Source organism: Panthera leo, chromosome D2 (assembly GCF_018350215.1).
Source record: "Panthera leo isolate Ple1 chromosome D2, P.leo_Ple1_pat1.1, whole genome shotgun sequence".
Taxonomy (NCBI): domain Eukaryota; kingdom Metazoa; phylum Chordata; class Mammalia; order Carnivora; family Felidae; genus Panthera; species Panthera leo.
This window is the reverse complement of record NC_056689.1, coordinates 15131401-15155639: the sequence shown is the minus strand read 5'-3', so window position 1 is coordinate 15155639 and position 24239 is coordinate 15131401. Positions and strand designations below refer to the sequence as shown.

General features: G+C 44.2%; 1 protein-coding gene across 1 annotated transcript in view; it reads right to left on the bottom strand.

Annotated features, from left to right (window-relative positions):
* The window catches only part of PCNX2 (pecanex 2), a 299183-nt gene that overhangs the window by 231831 nt on the left and 43113 nt on the right, over positions 1 to 24239 (bottom strand). Inside the window, exons 6-9 of the mRNA XM_042908044.1 lie at positions 22313 to 22460; positions 22030 to 22175; positions 19896 to 19989; positions 6482 to 6617 (exon numbers count right to left, since the gene is read on the bottom strand). Of these exons, the coding sequence (XP_042763978.1) occupies positions 6482 to 6617; positions 19896 to 19989; positions 22030 to 22175; positions 22313 to 22460 (524 nt within the window). The remainder of the gene's footprint in view (positions 1 to 6481; positions 6618 to 19895; positions 19990 to 22029; positions 22176 to 22312; positions 22461 to 24239) is intronic.

The following is a 24239-nucleotide window of genomic DNA, read 5'->3' as shown; positions in this document are numbered from 1 at the left end:
AATGACGGGACTGGCTGGGGTAGGACTCACAATGGAGACGGAGAAGGCGTTCCACGTCTCTGATTTATGGGAAGGCACAGACGCACTGGCCAAAACGCTATTTCTGGCTCTGATTCATCAATTAAGCCTTGCCAAAGAACCACCATGTCACATTTCCCGGGAGATCAGGCAAGCAAGGTTTATCGTACTATTTCAAAAAAGAAATTATCAAAAACAGGGAGGGCGGGGCATAAGTGGAACACAAGCCCTTTTGGAGAAGCAAGGTAAGTGCACTGCTCACCCTCCCCATATGGATCTGTATTTAAGTCAAGGCTCCCTTCATGAGTCTGAATTATCAAGAGCAACTTAAGTGATGATTAGCATACTCAGCTGAAGAAGGTAGGCAAGTATGTATATAATACATTCCAGAAATAATTTTTGGTAATATTAAAATATTTAAGAATGTAAAGGTCTACCCCTCTCCCCCAAGACACCTGAAAAGTTCTACTGTTCAAATAATTTCATCTTCTGGGGCACCTGAGTGGCTCAGCTTGGTTAAGCATCTGACACTTAATTTCAGCTCAGGTCATGATTTCATGGTTTGTGGGACTGGGCCCCACCTCAGGCCCTGTGCCAACAATACAGAACCTGCTTGGGATTCTCTCTCTCTCCTTCTCTCTGCCCCTCTCCCAGTCTCTCCCTCTCTCCCTCTCTCTCTCTCTCTCTCTCTCTCTCCCTCTCTCTTTCTCAAAATAAATAAATAAATAACTTAAAATAACGGCACCTTCAAGAGTTCCATATAATTATTAAGAATTTTTATGATGTTAATCATTGCCACTGATTATATGGCATAATTTTGCCATATATTATCTCTAATCATCAAAACCTTATAAGAAATTCTCCACATAGGTGTTATTATCCCTATTTAAAATGTGAGAAACTGAGGCTCTGAGAGGTCAGATCACTTCCCCCAACATCGTACTCTAGGAAGAGGACCGTGAGAGGCAAAAGCCTGGTTTCTTTCTGCAATCTCACTTAGGGGAAGCCAGGGGAATCCATAGCTCAGGCAGAGCTCACTTGGTAAGGTGAAAGCCATCTGGACAGCAAAACACTTCAAGAGACGACACGTCTGAGTCCAATCGTGAAGAAACGAATTAAAAACACCAATTTGAAGAGGAAGCCATCGGAAAAGGGACACTGACAAAAATAATTAAGATGGGTAATAACGGATGTCAAATAATTTGTTATTTAAAGGAATTTTAGAGTCAGATTTATGACCTCGAGCATGAACTGTGCTTAATAAAAGCTAAAATATAAATGAGGGCGTGTTACGTGGAGGAGAGTAAGTGACCGGGTCTACATGTCGACGTCAGAACAGACATGTTCTGTCTGAATTTAAACCGGAGGCCTCCTCTGAAGGGCGGAAGTGTCGTGATAGCTCCTGAAGGTGGTGGAGGAACGAAGAAGATCCACAGGAAGTTAGTCCTGTGCGACACCAAGTGCCCTTCCTAAGAGCCGTCACACCCAGCGCTGGGAAGCGGAAAGGGACTCTGGTGGCACAGGTGGGCTTATCAGAAATCGTGGCAGAGGCTGCTGGGGAGGGGGTGGACAGAACTCGAAATCCCAGTAGTGACCAAGGGACAAGGGAAAGGAGTGCTGGGCTGGGAGGGGTGCAGCCAACACCCCAGATACCAGGACCTTCTGCACTGGTTTCCACCTATGGCAAATCCAAGGTTAAATATTACCTAACCTCCAAGGTGTCCTACAAAGATAATGTGATCCCAAATGTGAGATGTACTGAGGTACCAAACGCGTGCCCTGCGCATACCTAGTGTTCCTAATCTGCTGATGGAATGCTGCTCAAATCTAGATATGAACAACACTTCGAGGGACAAAAAAGTATAAAACACACACGGGATACTATTATAACAGTGGCTCTTTTTAGCAGCCAAAATTCCAGGAATCATAACGAATCATGTATATTCTTACATTTGAAGAAAAAAAAAATAAACTTCTGAACATGATACATGAGGAGTATGCAAATATTCATCTCTTAAGTCAAAATACACTTGCAAATAAATGAATATGTAAGCTGATCGGTGACTATGTTAAGGTATTATAATTGGCGTCTCGTCCGTCTCATCTGCTAGGAAATGTCAATATTCTTGTAGACAGGATTGTTTATAAAATATTATATATAGCACTTCATGCAAATTAGACATCTAGGAATATGTTTTTACCTTTTGGAGATGTTTTAAATTTTAAAAAATAGCAATTCGAGAGCACATCATTGTGGGGAAAAAATACAAGTGGTATATAGGGTAAAAGGTGAAAGTTTCCATTTTCATTAATCCTTTAATGATAGCAAACTGTGATGGCAATGCTACATTTATGTTAACCTCGAGCGCCCGTCCCCCAGATCCAGTGCTGCAGGCATCTTTGCAACGTTCCCTGATCAGTTTAGGACCAATGAAATACGGCTCTCATGCTACCCCTGGTAATAATAATGATGATGATGCCAATCCTATAGACTTCCACAAAGCCTCAGTTTACAGAGTACTCTCATATACAATACTAGCTCATTTTTTTTTAATTTTTTTAACATTTTATTCATTTTTGAGACAGAGAGAGAGAGAGAGCATGAACGGGGGAGGGTCAGAGAGAGGGAGACACAGAATCTGAAACGGGCTCCAGGCTCTGAGCTGTCAGCACAGAGCCCGACGCGGGGCTCGAACTCACGGACCGTGAGATCATGACCTGAGCCGAAGTCGGACGTTCAACCGACTGAGCCACCCAGGCGCCCCGATACTAGCTCATTTCTTAATGTGGGGCAGGGCGAACGGGTTTGAAGCCAGATCCAAGTAAAGATAAAAAGAAGCAGAAAACGCTATACTCCCAAGGATCTAACACTGTCTACCAGTGGCCTGGGCTTGCTCTCAACCAGCAGTGTAATAAAGATGTTTACATGCTGATGCCTCAAATACTTATATAACGTAACGGAACAATGCAAAATTTTCAAGTCATGGTAACGCATCTATAGACTGTTCCCGATGTGCTTAGAAATACATAATGGATAAACTGAAGCACAGAGAAGTACCAGTTTACACCATGGATGCATGAGAGGCTGTGACTGAGAACACTCACAGCCCCTCAGTGCTAATCTAGAGCACAGAGGAGAGTTCACCAGCTCCCCATGTGCCCCAAGCTTGGTCCTTCTCTTTGTGCTCAGGAGCTAAGCCCTGCAGCCAGGGTGATGGAACAGAACCCGTTCCCCTGGCCTGCCTCATACAGAAAGAAGCTGGCCAGTCCTGAGAACTCCCCTTGCAGGGCTACCTCATCAATTCTATTTGTGCCAGGGAAGAACTCCAGAGTCTTTTCTCTGGTGTGGGCCCAGCTCCTGGCCACCCCTGGAGCCTGTAGAAAAGGTCTCTTATTGGAATGAGAGGAATTTGCATAAGGTTGCGGGGGAGGGGGCTCCCAGTACACAAGTTCCTCTTGAGCACCGAGCAGCCAAGTGAGAAGGACAGAGGGAGGGCAGATGGGCCAAGGGAAGTCACTAAATAGTCTCATCTTCAGAGCCCTGTTTCCTGCTTATTCTTGCTGCACTTGTCTAAGCACAACTCCTCATGTCGTTGCCTCGATGCCTCTGAGCCAGGACCACGAGCACACCTGCTTTCCAGCCGAGCCTTTGTCCCGGCCTTGTCTGCCCCGCTTCACCTTTTCCTCTGCATCTCAGCTGAGCTGTGACCTCACCAAGGAAGCCTCCCTAGTCTCCTGCGTCCCGACCTGGGTCCGCAGCCCCTGAGTCGGTCCTGACCATAACCTCTACCATGCGTAGCTGAACCGGTTGACCAGTGTCTAAACTCCTCGAAGGCAGGGGCTGAGTCTTTTCGCCCCTATGCACCTGCCCCTGGCACAGAGCTGATAGAGCGTAACCCTTCACTACATGTGTTTGGGAGAATGAGCAGGGAACGGACTTAATTTTTCATTTGTGGCCAAAACCTAATTGGTGGCATCAATTAAATTTAGAAAACTAAGCAGTAGAAGTGAAAAATCGTTTCTGATAGGAGACCTTTGTAAATATTTCCTCAGCATCTAAATATGAGCCTGGATAGCAATCTTCATTTTTCCACTTCTCTACCACCATATAGTAAAACTTTAAAGTTTTTACATTTTACTTAAAATGTTAAAAGTTAAAATGACTGAAGTTTGCCACTGAATTTGGTTAAGTAATTAACAATGGAACACTAAATATAATTCAGCTTTTTATACACTCATATACATAATCACGCCACTTAGAGAATTTTAAATGTAAAGAACAGTGTGACTCTTTCTGATTTATCTATGTAATAGTCAGTTATTTCCCAGTTTCTGCTCTACCTGCGCTGTTTCTGAGATATCAAATCAGTGGGTTTGCATTTCTGATAATCCAAAGTTCCTAGTTTCCCTGGGGCTCCACTATCCATGCAACAAATGACATTCACTTCTTCCCAAACTATGTGGATTTTTTTTTTAAGTTTATTTATTTTGAGAGCAAGATCACTGGGTGGGGGACAGGCAGAGAGAGAGGGAGAGAGAGAATCCCAAGCAGGCTCCGCACTGCCAGTGTGGAGCTTGATGTGGGGCTCAAACCCATGAACCGTGAGATCGTGACCTGCGCTGAAACCAAGAGTCAGACGCTTAACCAACTGAGCCACCCAGGCGCCCCCATGTGGATGTTTTCATATAACTATAACTCCCTCTCCTTGGAGATACAGCACTGACATTCTAGAGGCAGGGCGCTGGAGCGTCCCCAGGTCTGTGTCAGGGAAAGCGGAAGTTTCTCAGAGAAAACCCACATTCCGCGGGGCCCCCCGACATACTTTAGCCTGTGGTGGAAACTAGTCTGGTAACTGTGGGGGGCTGAGCACAGAGCAGAGAGAATGCAACCGAAGCCCGGGCCCAGAGCTGGGGGCTCACGGCAGGGTCCGCAGACCCCAGTACCACATCCTAACTGGGCAGGAGCCGCCATTCCCCATAGGTACCACCGGCACACCTGGTGACCAGGACGGGGCCAGGCATCTGAGCCATGACCAGACGTGACTCTCACCTCCACCGGCCTCCTGGGGGCCAGGAAAACTCCTTCCTGTACCCAGAAGCCCTGGAAAGGAGGAGACAGAGGTGAGACTGAATACACAGAAGGGAAGAAGTCCCTGAAGACTGAGGTTTTGAATTAGCTGAATGCTTGTTCCCACAGAAACTCCTTCAAGCCCAGAAGGGCTGATTCTTTTTTTTTTTTTTTTTTTTTTTTTTTCATTTTATTTACTTATTTTGAGAGAGAGGGAGAGAGTGAACAGGGGACGGGCAAAGAGAGAGGGAGAGAGAGAGAATCCCAACCAGTATCCTTGCTGTCAGCACAGAGCCTGATGTGGGGCTTGAACTCCCGAACTGTGCGATCACAACCCCAGCCAAAATCGAGAGTCGGTGTTTAACTGATTGAGCCACCCAGGCGCCTGGAAGGGCTCATTCTACTTGCTTGGCACCTCTCAGTCCTCCCTACCCAGGCAGCAGGAATAAGGACTCCAGAGCAGTGTGAGGTCAGTGACAACATAACGTGACCTTTTGTTCCCCACACGCCTGACCGATTTCAACCCGCTGTGTTATCAAGCATCTTTTTGGAAAACTTTAGTTAAGCAATGAGGAAAACAAATACAAAACGGTATTATTTTTTCACGGGTGAGGTTGTCTACGAGACATCAAAACATTGCCAGGAGGGTCCACTAACTTGCCAGCAGCCTGTACCAATGGAAAGTCACTCTCCTTCAAGGTCTGGCCCGGGTGTCCCTTCTTCCTAAGGAGCCTTCGCCAGCCTCTCTGTCTGAAATGCCCTGCTTGAATCTGTAGCTCTCGGTTTACGTCCGGTGGTACGTCTCACCTCCCGTGTGATTTTTGCTGTGAAGTCTTTGCTCTGCCTCTCCCAGAGTCATACTCAAGGTGCATCAGATAAGCGAATGAACATTAGTAAGTTGCCCCTTGGTAAGATAACTGAAGGCTTCGTCTTTTCAGCCCCTGGATGATAATGCCATTTGCTCTAAGAATAGAGTCTCTCTTCAAGTCAAGTTTCTCTTTAAGGATCTCTGAATGTTTAATAAGAGGCCGTCATAAATTAATAAAAATCCAGGTGTTTTCCAACTATGGTGAGAAAAAGGCATCCTAACCAAGTAAGCCCTTGTGGGGTCTGTGCATCCTGGCAACCAAAGATCAAGGTACATGAATTTCTAATGCACTTAGAAGAGCATTAAGGCAATGGCAATTCTGTTCGTGTCAGCGAAGGATACCTGTTATTTAAATGGCTTTTTTCCCCACGTTCGCTCAATAGACTACCATGCAGCGATATACCCACAACCTAGCAATGGAAAATTCAGGACAAGACCCGACTAATTCCATTAGGTAATCGGACCACGAAACAGGTTTCAAGATCCCTGCTTCTGGAACCTTCGCAAACAGGGAGGCTGGAACGTACCCGCGGGGTTTCCGATTGGGTCCTCCGAGCCACCATTAGCAACAGCTGTTGTTGAAGCGCACTGACCGCAGGGTCCCCGGAAGAAGGGTCCTGACTCTCAGAAGTCGTGGTACTGGAGGAACTGATCTGTATGTCTCTGAGGAGGGGCAAAAGAAAAGCTCTGGTCACCTGGACGTGTGGAAGTCATCTGTTATTATACCCGAACACGAGGACACCAGGGGTCCCCAGGGCAGGTAGCCGATAAGCCTTTACAACCTTTACAGATTTGCATGCGCAGTTCAGGGCTGGGATTGTGTATATGCAATGCTCTCTTCGGGCAGAAGGGCAATCATCTTGCACACATGCAAATTACTCAGGCTGTCCAGATCTGCCGCGTGCCATGGGGTAGGCAGGTAGATGCCTGGTGTTCTAAGAGATGCCAACCTTAATTTTCTACGCATCCGATGGATGGGCAGGGGGCAGCAATAGTTTCTGCCTTCATATTTTGTGAAAACAGTAAGTGGCGGTCTGGATAATTCCAAAGACAGCAATCAGGAAGGAACACGGACAACCTGCCGTCTCTGCTACCTCCTCCAACCCCTAACACACTCCGCATCCCCTCGCCTCCCACCCCACCCAGAGCAAAGAAAGTGCGCGTCAGGTGCAAGAAATGCCTCCGTAATTGGAAAAGAGGACACTACTAGAATAGCTATAATCTACATTAAAGAGTCTTATCGTCTTTAATCACGTCTGGGTTGACAAGACGTAAATTTAAAGAAGTCTTTCGTAAATCTCAAGCCTGGCATCTTTCCTTTGGCTCAGAAAGCACAAACTGGGACGTATTTTTCCATCCGCTTTTCTAGCAGGGTGCCGAAAACTGAGGAGACAATGCTGACTGCCCACCCCACAGTCATTTCTGACGGAATTCCTGCTCACAGAGCTCCATTTATTCACTCATCCAAGACCATGGCTTCAGAAGAGAGACCGGGTCCCTCCCTAGCCCCAGGGGTAATACGCCGATCACTGAAACCCCATTCACCCCAGTCAGTGCCTTGCTTTGGGAAGGAAGAAGGAAGAACACATTCTATTTTTATACATATACTTTTTTTTAAGTTTTAAAATTTATTAATTATTTTGAGAGAGAGATAAGGTGAAAGTACACAGGAAGGGCAGAGACAGGGAGAGAGAGAGAGAGAGAGAGAGAGAATCCCCAAGTAGGCTCTGCCCTGACAGGGGGGCGATGTCGGGCAAACTCATAAACTGTGAGATCGTGACCTGAGCCGAAATCACAAGTCAGACGCTTAACCGACTGGGCCACCCAGGCGCCCCAAGAACATATTCTCAGAGGCTACCGTGGAGCAAAGGGGACACGGCTGAGGGTATCAGGGAACTCGGCACAAGTTTCTCTACTTCTTAAAAGGTAACAAGAAAACTTCGGGGCTGCAGCAGCCAAAGCGTCATCACGGGGGATGAGCCTGAGGACAGCAAAGCTGAGAGACGGAAAGAAACTCATTTCTCGATGATGACATCGAATCACTGCACTGACCAAACCTGCACTGATCAGGACTTTGGACTTCCTGTCTAATCCGCTGTGATTTGGGGTCTTATGGAACTCGCAGTGCAAACTGCCTCAAGAATGCAGACGCTGCACTAACGTGATGCCTTTCAGATTTCTAGCCTCACATTTCATTATAAACTCTCTGGCGAGTTTGTGGGCCCTTCTTTTCCCTTAGTAGTCCCTACTACTGCATTCATAAACACATAAATACTTATTCTATCGGAAGAGCATTTAAAATAGTTCCACCAAGGGCGCCTGGGTGGCTCAGTCGGTTAAGTGTCTGACTCTTGATTTCAGCTCAGGTCATGATCTCATGGTTCGTGAGTTCGAGACAGCTGACAGTGTGGAGCCTGCTTGGGATTCTCTCCCTCTCTCTCTGCTTCTCTCCTGTTCATGCTCTCTCTCTCTCAAAATAAAGAACCTTATGGGGCGCCTGGGTGGCTCAGTCGGTTAAGCGTCCGACTTTGGCTCAGGTCATGATCTCACCGTCTGTGAGTTCGAGCCCCACGTCAGGCTCTGTGCTGACAGCTCGGAGCCTGGAGCCTGCTTCCGATTCTGTGTCTCCCTCTCTCTCTGACCCTCCGCTGTTCATGCTCTGTCTCTCTCTGTCTCAAAAATAAATAAACATTAAAAAAAAAATTTTAAAACAATAAAGAACCTTAAAAATATTTTAAAAATAAATAAAATAGTTCCACTGTACATACATACACGCACATCTCTCTACATTTTCAGACATCATTTATGACTACTTGGTGGTGCGTTCAGTAGAGGCACTCTGATAAAGAACCATTCAGAAAACGCCGTATGTTAAAGTCAGGAGTGAAGGAGCAAAGCACGAAGTACATGGAGCTTCAAACTTAAAAATCCTATCCTTCCATTATTTGGATGACTGTTGCACACACTGTGCTTGTGCTTCCTGTCTGGGGTAGTGCTGTAACATCTTTTAACTAACAGAAAAAAGAAAAAAAAGCAGTTAGATTTATAAAGGCAACGTGCGCTCAGACTTTCTTGCTTCGTACAGAAACCACTGCGTCCTGTAATCGTGTTGTTGCATAGCCGAACACAATAGGATCGAGAGTGCCTCGCTCGTACAAATTTGGGGAAATCTAAATCTCAGCAAATGCAAGCAGACTCTGGCAAGTGCCAGAACTTCACAAAAATCAAAAGATTAATCTGATTGCGCTGTCAATAATGTAAGTGATGACTGTAAACAGGCAGGAGCCGGATGGACAGGTGTGCTTCTTTGAGAAAATCTTAGAAAGTGAACAGCGCCCTCTATTGCCAACTGAAATGAACTAAGGACTGGCTGTTAGAGCCAGCCTCCCGCTGCTCCTGCTTCGTGCCAGGAAACATGATACAAAGGAAGGGTCAACACACCTCAGCTTAATATCTGCAGATTACTTAGCATGTTTCCGGCAGTAAAGTAATAATAACAATAAATAACATTATTTTTTTTTTTTATTGAAGCCATTTGAAAAATCTCATGTTAAAATCTAGGGTTTGGTTTTCTTTTCAAAAATCTTTTGGATAAGTTCTAGAATTAAGCAGAACGAGGCTTGGATTATTGCTCTACTAATTACTATCTGTGACTACAAGACTTTGTCGTCCTATCTCCAATCCTCACCTAGAAAATAGGGAAGATATCTCCTGCACAGGGGTTGTGAGAATCAAATCAGATTAGATATGTAAACCACTAAATGATGTCTCCCATGTATTAGACACTTAACCATACCTTATTTATTTCCTTCTATGGATATGGGACCCGACTTTGTTTATTCTCATATGAAACAGCAACATGACCCCTATGCATTTCATACAAATAACATTACCTCCAATTGTTTCTGTTAGCATGAATGGGGGAAGAGTGTCTTGCCCTCAACTCACACTCAATCCTCTTTATTCTATATAAAAAAAAAACAGACTCCAACAGCTTATAAAGTTCCCTCTTCATTAACTTCTTTCATAAAAGTTGAGTATTCTAAACAAAGCATGATGATATTAAAAAAGATCCTTGTCCTAGCTTTATGACCGGTGTGGCCTCACCAGAAAACCTGTATCACACATGTATACAGGCTTCCGACCTGGCCAGGAAGAGATGATTAAATGTTACAGTCGGCACTGCTCAACTGGAAGAGATTTCTCCCCTTGCTTAAATGTTGTTCTCTGGGGTCCTGATGTCGTAGTCATGATGGATGTGCACCAGCTTCCCGATCAAGAACCAAAGAGGCTGCGATGTCACAAAAATCACGGAGCGGACAGAAGTCTTCCTACCAGTCCTTAAAGAACGCCTGCTTACCTTCTGCTTCTTCTCAGACTTATTCTTCTACTCTTCTCAGACCATCCACTGCTTTTTGGCCCTTGTTTAACTGTGCACCGTGGGCTCTGCAATCATCTAAAACGTCTCTGTTTTCCTGACTTAAGGCCGGAGATTTCCCCTCACGTGAATAAACATAATGTGAAAAAAAAAAAAGCTGAGTTTTAAGAGATATTTCCTTCCCTGAAACAGCAATCCTCCAAACCTGTAATAAAACTACACTCTGAACTATCAGAGGACAACACCTGCAGGTCTGGTCTTGATCACCTTCTCTCTGGTTAATCGCTGGCACATTAGTTTGGTTCAGGGTGATGGAGTCGCTGAATTGACTTAAATTAGATTGGGCTCAGGACAGTAACAGAAAGAGTGGCTGGTGACAGAAACCACCAAAGAAGCAGCTGCTAGGAGGATATAAAGGTGGAGCAGGGGCTAGGTGCTAGTCTGGGCCAGAATGGTGACTCCTGTATGGGCAGAGCTGAGTCTCAGATTGCTGGGGACAACATTCCACCACATTGCACTCCCCGGCTTTCATTCGTGTAGACTCTGCAAAGCAACAAATAATGAAAATACATGTGCTCCTTCTACATTTTCCCATCACCGTGGAAAAAAAGAATTCCTGAAATTCTTCGCCTTTCCCGGATCTCAAAATTATGGCCCACCATCTAGAGAAAGAGGACCCTTCTCTCTGCCGGTCCTTCTTGTTCTTCAGACCTCCCCCCCGGGGGACACATGGGAACAAGTCACCCAGAGGGGCAGCCTGAAAATGGAACTCACAGCCAAGCAACGTGCTTGGTATGTAGGATAATTAGATAAATCAGCCTTGTTTTAAAAACGATAACCTTTATCTGGAACTTTAACGGGGAATCTAGATTGAGAGTCTGCAAACAGCTCTCACAGGACAGGAAAATCCATCTGTGCACGTGAGCAAAAGGAGGGAGACAGGGCCTCCGGCACGGCGTCTACTGCCACCGTGTGGCAGTTGGGGCTATGGCCACCAAAACAGGGTGGCAGGCCTTCCCAAGGAGTCAGAGAAGGTGCCTCGGAATAGAAGTCTCTAGAATCAACCTCCTAACCCTTCTATCTTTATGACTCTGTGCCTGGATGAAAACTTCATCTCTCTCGAGTGTCCAGAAAAGCAAAACAAGGACCAGAGTGGAAGGATCAGAGATAAGAACTAAAAAACAAAAGACGGAGGGACAGAAATTTGGAAATGGCAGAAACTCTTCAGAGTTTGAAACTCTGGATGCTTTTGTGCTTCCTCCAGATCACTTCCACCTGTATGTGATCAAAGGCACCTAGATCCCCCCAAAGTTTGTTTGTTTTATTTAAAGCAGTACACACATAACTCTCCACTATACAAGTCAACATAGTAATGCAGCTATATGCAAACTCTCAAAGATTTATAGTTAGAATTGACATTTTCAACTTGTGCTTGAATGGAACATAGCACTGAGCATATCCAACATTGGGGGAACTCACATTTTTCTCCACGTTTTGAAGACCTAATTGACTAACTTCAATGCCTGATACTCCAGCTCAGCTTTTCCAAACCAGGGATCAATATTTCTTCTGACTAATGTAAAACAGAGGGTTCTAAAAGAGATAATTCTTTTGTGCAACTTTCTGCTCCTTGCCTTCTTTGGGAACCAGGTACATTCATTGCGGCTTGAAAGGGCTTTCCTCAGAATTGATCCCAATGAGTAAGGGAAGTTTTACTGAGGTAAGGGTCAGAAAGGCTGGTAATATCAACAGAAAAGAGTTCTGAAGAAGCAAGAAAGACTAAGCACAGGGCTTTGATCCACCTTTGAAGCAAAGTACTCACTGGGTTTAGAGATTCAGCAGCATCCAAAAATACACCTAGTTTATAAACAGAACAATATCTGCTTTGATATGTACTACAATGATTCATAAGCAAATAAAAGCCAGATATAAGTGAATCCAGATAAATCAGCACACTATTACCCAAACTACTCTACTCTTTCAATTAAAAACAAGTTGAAGTACAAAAAGGCCCCCGGGGACACCTGGGTGGCTCAGTGCGTTAAGTGTCTGACTTCGGCTCAGGTCATGATCTCACGGTCCGTGAGTTCGAACCCCGCATCGGGTTCTGTGCTCCAGCCCTGGGCCTGGAGCCTGCTTCGGATTCTGGGTCTCCCTCTCTCTCTGCCTTTCCCCCACTCATGCTCTGTCTCTGTCTCAAAAATAAACATTAAAGACAATTTTTTTAATAAAAAAAAATCCCCCAATAAACATCCTATAAACTAGTATGCTCTAGAATGAGTCTTCCATTCAGTGGACTACTATGCCTACTTTTTGAGTAACAGAGACTCAAAATGAAAGACTCAAAATGTCTTTCCATCAGATTTCACTGGACACCGGACAATATGCATTTTGCATGCATTTTCATCCGACTGCTTCTGACACTGGAAAAGCTAGATTAATACTGAAACACGGTGGTAGATCTTTCACAGAAGAAAGCTCTGCTATGTTACTTGGAAGAATTTATAGACAAAAGAAATGTAAATCTTTGCTGAACAAAGAAAAGAACCTATCAAGCTTTACTTGCAAGATCTACAGAGGAAATTTAAAAAGTTCAGTCTGCAATGAACCTTTGAGACACAAGACACACTTCAACTTCCTAAGCAGAGAGCCTACATCAACTTTGATTTTCTGGGCAGACTCGTAACTACATCTTTCTAGGTAGATTAGCTCATTTTAGGCTCTGAGCTACTGAATCAGTCCTAGGTGCTGGGTAATGAATTTGTTCTCTGAAAGTTTTTTAATTAGCAATTCTAAATGCTACAATTCAAGCCAGAGTTCCCTCATCCTAGTATCTGGGGAGAGCAGGGCTATGTTAGAGAGTCTTACCAAAGGTACCTGCTTTACGGACAGCTATTGTACAACCGGAAAATGCTGCTTACATTTCTTTGGCAGTTAATGAGAAATGGGCTAGTTCCCACAATGACAGTGGGGCCAAGGAGGGAAATTTGTTTCCTCTCCTGGTTTCCTCCAGGAATCCCCCAAAGAGACATGGAAATTACACCACAAACAATTCCCTATTCATGCTTGGGAGTCGGGATATAAAACTGTCACGTGGCAACTGGACTTAACAATGGCAGAGAGGAATGGCTTTCTTGCCAATAATAAGGATCCATGGTTTAATGGCCTAGTTGGAGGCAATCCCAGCCACTGAAGTTGCCTTACAGGGAAAAAGCTGCTTTTCCCATATCTTCCATGGCTGAATGGCTTAGCAACAGTCCTAACTAGGAATCCTTCCAAGTTCAAAACCAAAGTTTATATTCACTGTAGTGAGAACTCAACATTTAATGGCATTAAAAGCCAAGGATACAGTATTAAAGTACCTATTCTAAAATTACCACAGAGGCCAAAATGTTGGAACACAACAGGTTGACAGAGAGCATACAAAGTACTTAGCTGCCTTCAAAATCTCATAAAGTAACTCATAAAAGCACTGGAGGGAAGGCCTCCACCTAGGTAAAGTCAGGATGCTTTGCCCTATCAGGCCACAGTGAAGTGTAGCCCCTGGCCCCACTGCTTCTGTTTGCAGATACTAACAATACCCTTGTGGCAGGTACTGTCCTAAGTGCTATATATGCCTGTTACGTTTAACTTTTAAAGCCACCTGGTGAATTAATCACTATGTCATTTCTATTTATGGATTAGTAAATGGATACTTAAGATGGTTAAGCAAGTTGCTCAATGTCAACATGGACCAAAAAGTCCATGTGAGTGTTGGAACTGAAGCCTGGATCAGCCTAAGACTGACACTCGTGTGCAGGCTACTCAGTACTAAACCCGATGCCCCATTACAGCAGCATCCATGCGGACACAGAGAACTATGTAGTCGTGAATGAGTAGAATACAAGACAGGAACATCTAATGTCAGCTGCAATCTCTGATTTCTGTGTCCAGAGGTTTGAATAGTCATTCTGCAGGGTTGCATTTTTTTTATTTATTTATTTATTTATTTATTTATTTATTTATCTATCTATCTATTTATTTATTTCAGTTTGGGGGCTTTTTTGGGTCCATTTCCCCACTTACGAGAAGGAAAAGGTAATCAAATCTGTAATCAAATGACCAGGCAAACTGCTAGGGTTTCCGGCTCTTTCACTCCAAGCGCCACAGGGTGAGGGAGTTTGTGCTGATGTTGTCTTGATGATCCCACGTTCACCGGATTGCTTCTGTCTACAAATAGGTCGAATTGCTCCTGCTGCTACAGGAAGAACACAGCGCGAACTCCTCGACCAGGCTTCACGGCCCCCGTGACTTGACTCCGCTTCTCCTATTCAGCTTGTCACCTGCTCTCGCTGAATGCCCAGCTGGTCTGAGCACTGTCCGAACTCCAGCTGGGCTCTCTGTGTCACTTCCAATGATCCGACTTGATTCAATTCCGAATTTACTTAACATCTATCTACAGAGGGCTAAGTGAGGGCTCTAAAGGCACTGGTCGGAGGCACTTTTCTCCAGACAAGTACAGTCTAGGGGGGACGGGAGTCCTACACAAGTAAATGAGGTACCAGGGAGAATGTGATAAGCCCCCCTCTGACATGGAGCAGCGGATTCGTTTGCACAGAAGGGATTGAGAAGATAAAGAAGTACAGAGAGGCAGATCGCAATTTGTGCTCTGAGAGGTGATTATTCCAAAGGGTGGGACTGAATGGAGGAGGGCAATTGAGGTAAAGAAGGACAGACACTTAGAGAGGAAGGGCTGAAGGTTGGCCAGCGTGGGCTTCGCAGAGAGGAGGGATGAGGGGCAGGGCTGCGCAGGGGTGCGGGGGAGCAGGCTCAGTGCACACCTGCCCGGGCGGTGGGGACCACGTAAGGGCATCTCTGTAAGGCATGTGTTTGCAGGCAGGGCTGCTCCACAGGAGGTCTCGGGGCGTGGGGTGGAGGCCCGGGCTTCAGAGCAGGACTGGACAACCAGTAGTCCACAGGCCACAGTAAGCACGCACGTGTCATCTGTAGCCTGTGGTATTTCAAACCAATTCAAACTGGCGACATTAAACAAAAGAGAACTTTACAAATAAATGTGGATTTTTAGCTCCTTGTGGAAAGTACTGGAAAATCCAGTCGGGCCGGGCTTCCTGAGTTGGCCTAAGTAGATAAATGCCCTCCAGTGGCCTGTGGGAGCCGCCACTCCTAACATGTGACACTGGCCTGCTTCCCCCGTCTACACTACCTGCCTGGGAGCCACGGGGCTCTGAGTCTGTGGCCCCTGTTGAGGCAGAAGACCAGGGACGAAGACCCAGGTGTCCTGAGCCCACTTGCTAGCCACTGAAGGTTGAGCATGTTTCTCAGTCTTATTTCCTTTTCTGTGAAATGGAGCAAATCTCACATGTCATGTTGACAACTGGACAACTGATGACTTAGCAGAGTGCTTCGCACACAATACATATTTAACAAGCGGTGGCAGCCATGACCAGAATTATTACAGGGAAGTGATCCCTTTGGGGCCTGGAACTGCCATCATGTTGCTTCCCACAGAAAGACTGCAGGTGTGTTGGAACACAGGTGCAAGGCGTTACCCGGCCCTTTCAAGTTTGCAAAATCCTGACCTGCTGGCCGTGTACTTGATCAGCTGCCTTCTGCTCCGGTATCATTCTTTTTTTTTTTTTTTCAATTGTTTTTTTTTTAATGTTTTTGTAACTTAGTTTTGAGACAGACGGGGAGGGGGGGTGAGAGCAGGGGAGGAACAGAGAAAGAGAGGACACAGAATCCGAAGCAGGCTCCAGGCTCTGAGCTGTCAGCACGAAGCCCGATGTGGGGCTCAACCCCACAAACTATCTGTAAGATCATGACCTGAGCCAAAGTTGGACGCTTAACCGACTGAGCCACCCAGGTGCCCTGCTCTGGTATCATTCTTTACATTAGAGACAGACGACACTCACCCTCGTGCACATCCCAACACACAGTAGTCTGTTAACATAGGGACTAAAATATTTCAGTTGAACCTGCTTGCTTTTATCCTATTTACAGAAGTTTTCCCTTCATACCATCAATTCAAAGATACCCGAATCATCACTACATCACGAACTTCCATGAAAGCCAAGGCTTATTACGAACGCAAAGAAATGAGTCTCCCATGATGGATGGCATAGCTTCCACTGTCCCCAAGTCTGGGGAGGACTGTGAGACTGTTTGAATATCCAGCATAAGCCCGTCAGAGAGCAGTTTAAGTCCAGAAGATCACGGGACTCTGCACAGCACTCAGCCGTTTTTCCTGAGCATGAGTTGAACAGATGGCAGCCCCTTCTCCACTTTTCTAGAACAGCCGAGGGAGCCGCTTCAACGCTATAATTTTGCTAAGTGAAGCGACTTGAGTTTTGTTCTCATGCATTAAACAGGTAGCACTGTACATCCCTTATGCCCAAACGGGCCATTGAATTGCCATAACACCCCGTAACAAAGTCCCTTCTGAACAACTAACTTATTTCAAAGCACAGGCAGTGTAGAGAACATGGATGTTCTCAAGCAATGGTCTGTACATGTGAGAGCAAACATGTATCCTATTCCATTTTATCTGTGAAGCACAAGAAGATATGCATGGCTATGTGCCATTCTTTCGTAGAGCTCTTAAAACCAATTCCCTGCCAAATTACCTTGGGGATAGGGCAGGTGGTCGAAGACTTAGAACTTAGCATGGGAGGTGGTGGGCCAAGAGCTCTCCATTGGCATGTTTGCACACAAGAAATGTTAGTGATGATCAGGGAAATAATATAAAGCTTTTCTTGAAGGGGAATGCTGTTTTTACAAAACTTGATCATTATTCTCCTTAGAGAAGCTCAGTAATTAGTTTAATCGAATGACTTTTACCAGAAACAGAGACTCCTCGGGGGTCATCTGTTGATTTTTGCTGCCCCGCCTCCATCCACCCTGCTCCAAATTTACCTCTAAAGAGCCACCCCAGCCTTTCTCAGAGGGAACCTATGATTGCAGCTCTATACATGATCGTAGAGCTAAGCCAAGTACTTGCCAGGTGACTGGGCTCAGGCCCAGTCAGGACCAAATCCGACTCAATGAGACTCTTATATTGGGGTTTATGGGAGAGAAGCATGTTGTCCTTGCTGGACTCGATTGAGAGAAGACATAAGGCCTGGGGCTACTACAGGCATCTTCTGACCACCAGAGTTCAGTATTTGAGAGGGGTGTCAAAACGCAGGAACAGGAGAGAGATGGAGAAGGAGAAACCAACCACACCCCTGAAGATGTCTGCAAGATGTCTCAGTTACATGACCCCAAATTCCCACGGTGAGGAGGCCTTTTGACTCGGATTCTCTCAGGTGTAGCAGGAAGGGGGTCTAACTGTTGTACGTAGCCAAAAAGGCAGTGCTCGGGAAGGACTGACCTGAGGCTGTCCAAGGGCTTCTCGGGGGCGCTCAGCACACACACATTCAGCAGCCCTAGCAACCACACCTGGCCGGAAGCTCTCTCGCTCTGAGTCAGTGCCCTGTGGCACACCGAAGCCTTGACAGCTCTGGAAATAGAGGGCAGGTTATACAATAAAGAGCTCTAGTCTGGAGGGGAAATGCAGGGGAGATGAAAGAAAGCAAGACTTGTGGGAAATTTAATAAAGAGAGGGCAATGAATGGGGAAAAGTCGAGCTCGCGGGTGGCTCTGCATGAGGCAAAACCTAAGGAGGAGGAGCCTACTGGAACCCTGGCAGGCATTCCTCTCTGGTTCTTATTTGCACACTGTACATTTTTAACTTTTTCAGGCTCTGGATACGCGACTTTATTCTAACGGGCGTTACCGGCAAAGGCAATCAAAGCCTTTACGGAGCGGGAAAGTAAAGCACATTTGCCCAGGAAAATAAAAATAAGAAAGTCTTGTAGCTTTATTTTGGGATAAAATAAGGGGCTTGTAATTGTTTTAAATTTAGTTTAAAAACACTACAGCTTGCAACTGAGGCCTGCAGAATAATGTGGCAGCTTTCCACGCTGTGTTCACGCAGAACTGAGTATGTGGTCTGAGGGACCTGCCATCTTAGATGCCTATGTCCATCAAGCCACTGTAACGAATGTCCTGGAGGCTGGGGCTGAGGTGAGTGCATCAAACCTCCCTCTTCTCCTGGGCCTCCATTTGCACGGGGACTTTGTGTGTCTTTTGGCTAGAGAAGAATTTTGTTTTCCAGGCTTTTTGGTTTTTTGGGGTTTTTGTTTTTGTTTTTGTTTTTGTTTTGTATTTTAGAGAGAAAGAGAGAGAGCACACAAACTGGGGGGGAGAGAGGGAGAGGGAGAGAGAATCTTCAGCAGACTCCACACTTAGTGCAGAGCCTGATGTGGGGCTCGATCCAAGACTCTGAGATCATGACCTGAGCCGAAATCAAGTCCAACCGGTTGAGCCACCCAGGCACCCTTCTGTCTATTTTGACCAGAACGTGGGCACCTGAGGGAGACAGAGGAAGAGTGGAAGGCCTGCCAGCGATGGAGAATATGCGTGTTTCCCTGCAGGAGTGACTCTGGATACAGCAGGCTGCTTCAGGGTCGGGGCCCAGTTGGGACAGCGTGGCCTGGGAGAGTCACCACCTACAGTACCCATCAACTCTGCCAGAATGGCTGACACCAGCATTCTTAAGCAGCAGTGGCAGCAATGAGGAAACAGCCTAAAAGGCTGGTACACAACAAAATTCCACCTGGAGACCAGACCGCAAGGACACAGACAGTCTTCCTTCGAGGCCCACGTGGGGCTCCTCCTTGGATTTCCCATGCACACCTGTGCAGGAAACTTTGACCCTGGGAAGGAGCACTGAACCACAGGATCTGGAATTAAGGTTCCTATAACTCCCTTTGAACTTTCCAGGCGTGACGCCTAAGGCATTCTAATCACACCACAAAGGACTCCCGTAAATCTTCAAATATACATGCAATTCTAAAGGAACGTACATGATGAATGTACTTCCCCACTAAGAGCAGACAACTGAGGTGTGTCCATGTGAATTATCCTCAAAGAATCTTGAAGTCCAGAATGAACAATGAATTCCGTCTGCCATTGGTAAGATTTACGTCTTGCCCATGAATCCGGGTATGTTCCGGATGCACAAGCTAATTCAATATCAAACTTAATTAACATCATCTAGAATATAATTTAGGAAGTTATTCAATACATATTGAAAGGAGGAAAATAAGAAAGATGTTTAGATTATCAATCTACAAAAGAGCTTGCTTCCATTACTGCAGGTGAGAACTAACTATATTTCTGGTCCATTCCTCAGGACAAATTTAAGAACAAGTTCTTGTGTTGCACCGTCGTCCTACCAGAAGGCAGCACTACTGTTTGCACAGGATTCCTCTCTATTGATATTTACATGTTACATTCATTTTTGGACGTGGCTACTGCAAAAATGGCTCAGATTATTTTTTATTTTTCTGTGATATCAGATTTTCTTTTTCTCGCACACAAAACCCACATGCTTTGACACCTACAAACGGATTAACACATTCATTCTACACCAGGATCCTCACTTCATTTGCAGTCAGGCTAATTTACATGTCCCCCAGCAACACGACAGCTCCCAAACCAGAAACCAGACCTCCACTTACCGAGCACGAGAGAAACTGTCATAATTTGATGGCTGATGCTGTAAAGGGCCTTCTTTCTGATTTCCAGACTTTAAATAACAGGATCTAATTTCCCCTAGAAAATCATGAAATTTCAGCAAAGAATATTAGACAAGTATCGTATATGATCATTCCAGCTTATACATTTTTCAAGTCAGAAGGAACTCATTTTGGACTGTTTTAATAATAATTGTTGGTAATCTAGGTCCATTCTTTATATTTTCCCACAGAATGTGTAACTAAAAAAATCTTCTTGACATACCTCTCTAATAATATGCTGAGACAAGTTTGCCTCGGTTACCTATTACTTAATTGCTTTTGATCAATTAATTTGCACCATCTCTTAATTCACTTTTATATACATTTGACCCTTGGACAACTTAGGTGTTCGGGGCACCGACCACCCACACAGTTGGACGTCCACATATGACTCTAACTCCCTACTTAAAAACTCAACCACTAATTAACGGGGAAAGCCTTACCCATAACACAAAGTCAACTAACACACATTTTGAATGTGATATGTTTTATATACTGTATTCGTATAATAAAGTAAGCCTGAGGAAAGAAAATGCTATTAAGAAAGTCAAAAGGAAGAGAAAATACATTTCCGGTACTGCACCGTATTCATCCCAAAAAACCAAAAGAAACAAACAATCAAACAAAACCATGTATAAGGAGACCTGTGCAGTTCAAAGCTCTGTTGGGCAAGGGTCAACTGTTTTCAGTTCATCGTTTTGTCTATTTTCATCATGTGTCAGTATGATGAAACATACCAGGCCCATGTGTCTTTGTATCATGTGCTAAAAGAGGCTTATCAAGCATGTGGTTTTGTTTCGTGGAGGTCATGAGACCATCCCCACCTCAGAATTCGCAGATGAGCAGTGGCACAGAGCACTGCCTAGTGTGTCAGCCTAGTAATGAGATGGCAAGAGATGGAATTAATTTGCAGAGTTAAATTAGTCTGCTAAAGAGGTTCCGGGTATTGAGGTGTGAAAATCAGTTCACTTTGTAAGTGGAAATGGTCTCTCTGCAGAACAGGTTTGAGGTGTACCTTCTTCAGGTAACACGGGAGCATAATTAACTGTGTTATAAGCAGCTGGAAGGTAGACTGAAGGACAGGACCTCAACTTGAAGGTTCCTCCCACCAAGAGATACATTTATAAGGAAGACCGCAGCCCCCCTGGAGGCTTTGATATAAGTGTTAATGTTGTTCTTTAAAGTGTAAAAGACTTCTTTGTCTGTCTGTAGATGCGAAAGCACTTCAGACCACAAAGGATTGATCTGTAGATAGGGTAACCATATTATTCATTATCCAAACCAGGATTCTTTTGAGAGTAAAATAACAAACATTAATTGATGTATAAAAAACATTAATTGATGTCTTAAGCCAAATACCCATCCTCAAAAAACAAGGGCCTATATCACTTATCTACAGAACTTTGAACTTGCCACTTAACATTACTTCCTTCCTCCTTCCCTTCCCTTTCCTTTCCTTCCTTTCTTTCTTCCCTCTCTTTCTCTCTTCCTTCCTTCTCTTCATTTTTTCTTTCTTTTTCTATTTTAAATCCTTTTTATGACAAGGCACTAAAAATATATATCAAGGTCAGATTTTCAACACACATCCAATAAATGTTTACTAGGCACTAGGCACTGCTTTCCTAAAGTTCACAGTTGTGAGGGGGAAAATACCATTAATCAAATTATTATAGGTCAATAAATAATTAGAAGTTATAATAGTATCAAAGAAGGAAAAGGACAGGGGGTTAAGACCAAAAAGCAGAGGAATCTGACTAAGTCTGGGGAGCCTAGAAAAGATTTCCCTGAAGAACTTTCTTTAGAATTAAGATATGAAGGATAAATAGCACATTGTGGGCTACGTACAGGGACATGCTATGTGCAAAGGCCCTGAGGCAGGAAGGAGCACACTCTGCTCTAAGACCATTCTATGGGAGCAAATCATAGGACTAAGTCAAGAACATTCTATGTGAGCAAATCGTAGGACTAAGTCTTCCTGTTCCAAAATCTAGTACTGAGGCTAAGAGACCACACGGGCATGAGAAAGCCACCAGCCTTATCCCTTCTTCCTCGTTACTAAAAAGCTCTAAGGACTTACCGTGTTCATCGATGAAGACATGCATAGCGTCCACAGACATCTCATCTTGCACAGATGTTTCAGGCCCACTGATGACTTGCAAGACGGAGCTGTCTTGCTGGGAAGTTACCCTGTAGATTATCTGTCTTTGTCTATTGCCCTGGAAACTTAACATATATAAAAGTTTCAAGAACTATTAGGAACTCCTCCTTATCCTTAACAAACCATTAAAAGAAGCAGCCACTAACTGAGGCTGCTTCACACTTTGCCCCAACATGAAGCTAAGTAAGTAAGTTAGACTCACAGGGTCGTGATCTTGGCAGGCTCGGTGAACACAGGGCTGGTGCTAGTGTGGTCTTGACTTTGCACGTCTGGTTTTCCTTGTTTGGAACTGTGTCCATTAGGCTTTTCACGTTCCTGGATTTCCTCCCTTTTCTCCTGGGAGCAGGTATCTGAAAAACATCATTTGATGTGTTAACATAATGTTAAATAAGAAATTAATGTGAAAGCCCTTGGAAATAAGTTACCAAAACTGAAACAAGAATAGACAGAAAATCTACACAGCTCCTATGAATTCAGAATGTGTTTTGATCAATTTTATTTTAACCAATTATGACAGTACCTAGGTATATTTGAAAAACAGTTTATATGTTAGAGGCAGGTTACTGAGCTATCTATGGACATCACCTACTCTAGGTTCAGGGAATCCCTTGAAATAACCCCAGTGACCACTGGCTCAGCTGATTGAAAATCACCCATTTCGATTACTCGGGCCTGAAAGGTTCATAACTCATAAATGGACAGCATCAGATGAAAAAATAATTACGTAAACAAACCTGACTACTTTGGAGCAACGTCCCATTTACCGCTTTAAAATCTTATCAGTCATTCCTTCTCACTCATTCTCCACAACTAGATTTTCAAGGTAAAGGTAGACTTAGTCCCTTCATAAAGTGGATATTCATTAAATAGTCGACTTTGCACTCTGTACTTGGCACCGTGGAAGACACAGTGAGATACTACACCTGCTCCTAGCCCTGAGAATAACTTCAGGTGAATCAGAATGCTAAAATCAATAGGTACGAAAAGATTCTGTGAGTTTTTGCAATCCTCTTTAAATAATTGACCAAAATAAGAGCCTTAGCTTATACCACGATGCACAGTGGAATCCACCCCTAAGGGTCAGCCCCTCCTTGTCTGCGGATATACCCCAACAGCCAGTTTTTAGGGTTATAAAAACCACTGTATTCCCAAGACCAAAGATGTCAAGAGTTATGTTCTTCTGAGTAAATTGTTGTCTAAGAGAAGAACACAAGTGAGTGATTTGAACCTACAGGTCCTTTCAAGACATGCCATTTGAAAAGTCCACTAAGATCTGCCTGGGCCCTCAAAAAGTAAAATTATGTTAGCTTCCCTGCAGTATAAATCACACGATCATGTACACAACAAAGATTTTCATCCTCGGACTTCAAGCAATTAGAGAAACATTGCTGGCTTCTATGTGAGTCCTGAAGATAAACATTCCCGGCACATTTGTGAAACTGCCATTAGAATTTCTTGGATCCAAAAATGTTTGCCTTTCATTTGACAGCTCGTCAAGATAGAAGCTTTCAGTTTTCAAGAGACACGCTTGTGCGAAAGTGCTATCATAACAAGTAGCGTTAGCCAGTGATCACATCGCATACAAAATTGCAGAAAGGCGAATGTAGACAGCTCTACCCCTCATGCTGCACGTACCTTCTATTTATTCGTGTCTCTTTCTCATAGTTTAGTCTCTCCTTCTCTTAAATGGGTACATTACATATGTCAACATACAGACTATTTGTTTTCCTTTTTCCCTTTAAAATAACACATTGACAGGAATTTTCTGTCTATAAAAACAGTTCACATTAATTATATATAATTAAAACCAGAGAAAAGAAATTTTAAGTCACTCTTAACCCTACCACACTGCCACAGGAGTCAGTTTGATACATACGTACCGTACCTGTCTTTTCTTCTAGGCATATACACTTTTTTTTTCATAAAAATTAAGTTGTAATACAGATATGATTTTATAGCTGTTATATTTATGTTAAAGTATTATAAATATTTAATGACATCAGATACTCTTCCTGACTATCTAGAAATGGTAGTTATATAATATTACATCGATACAGCATAACTTATTGAACTAGAGCCCTATTGTTGTAAATTTAGGTTGTTTCCATTTTTCCATACTTTGGATCATT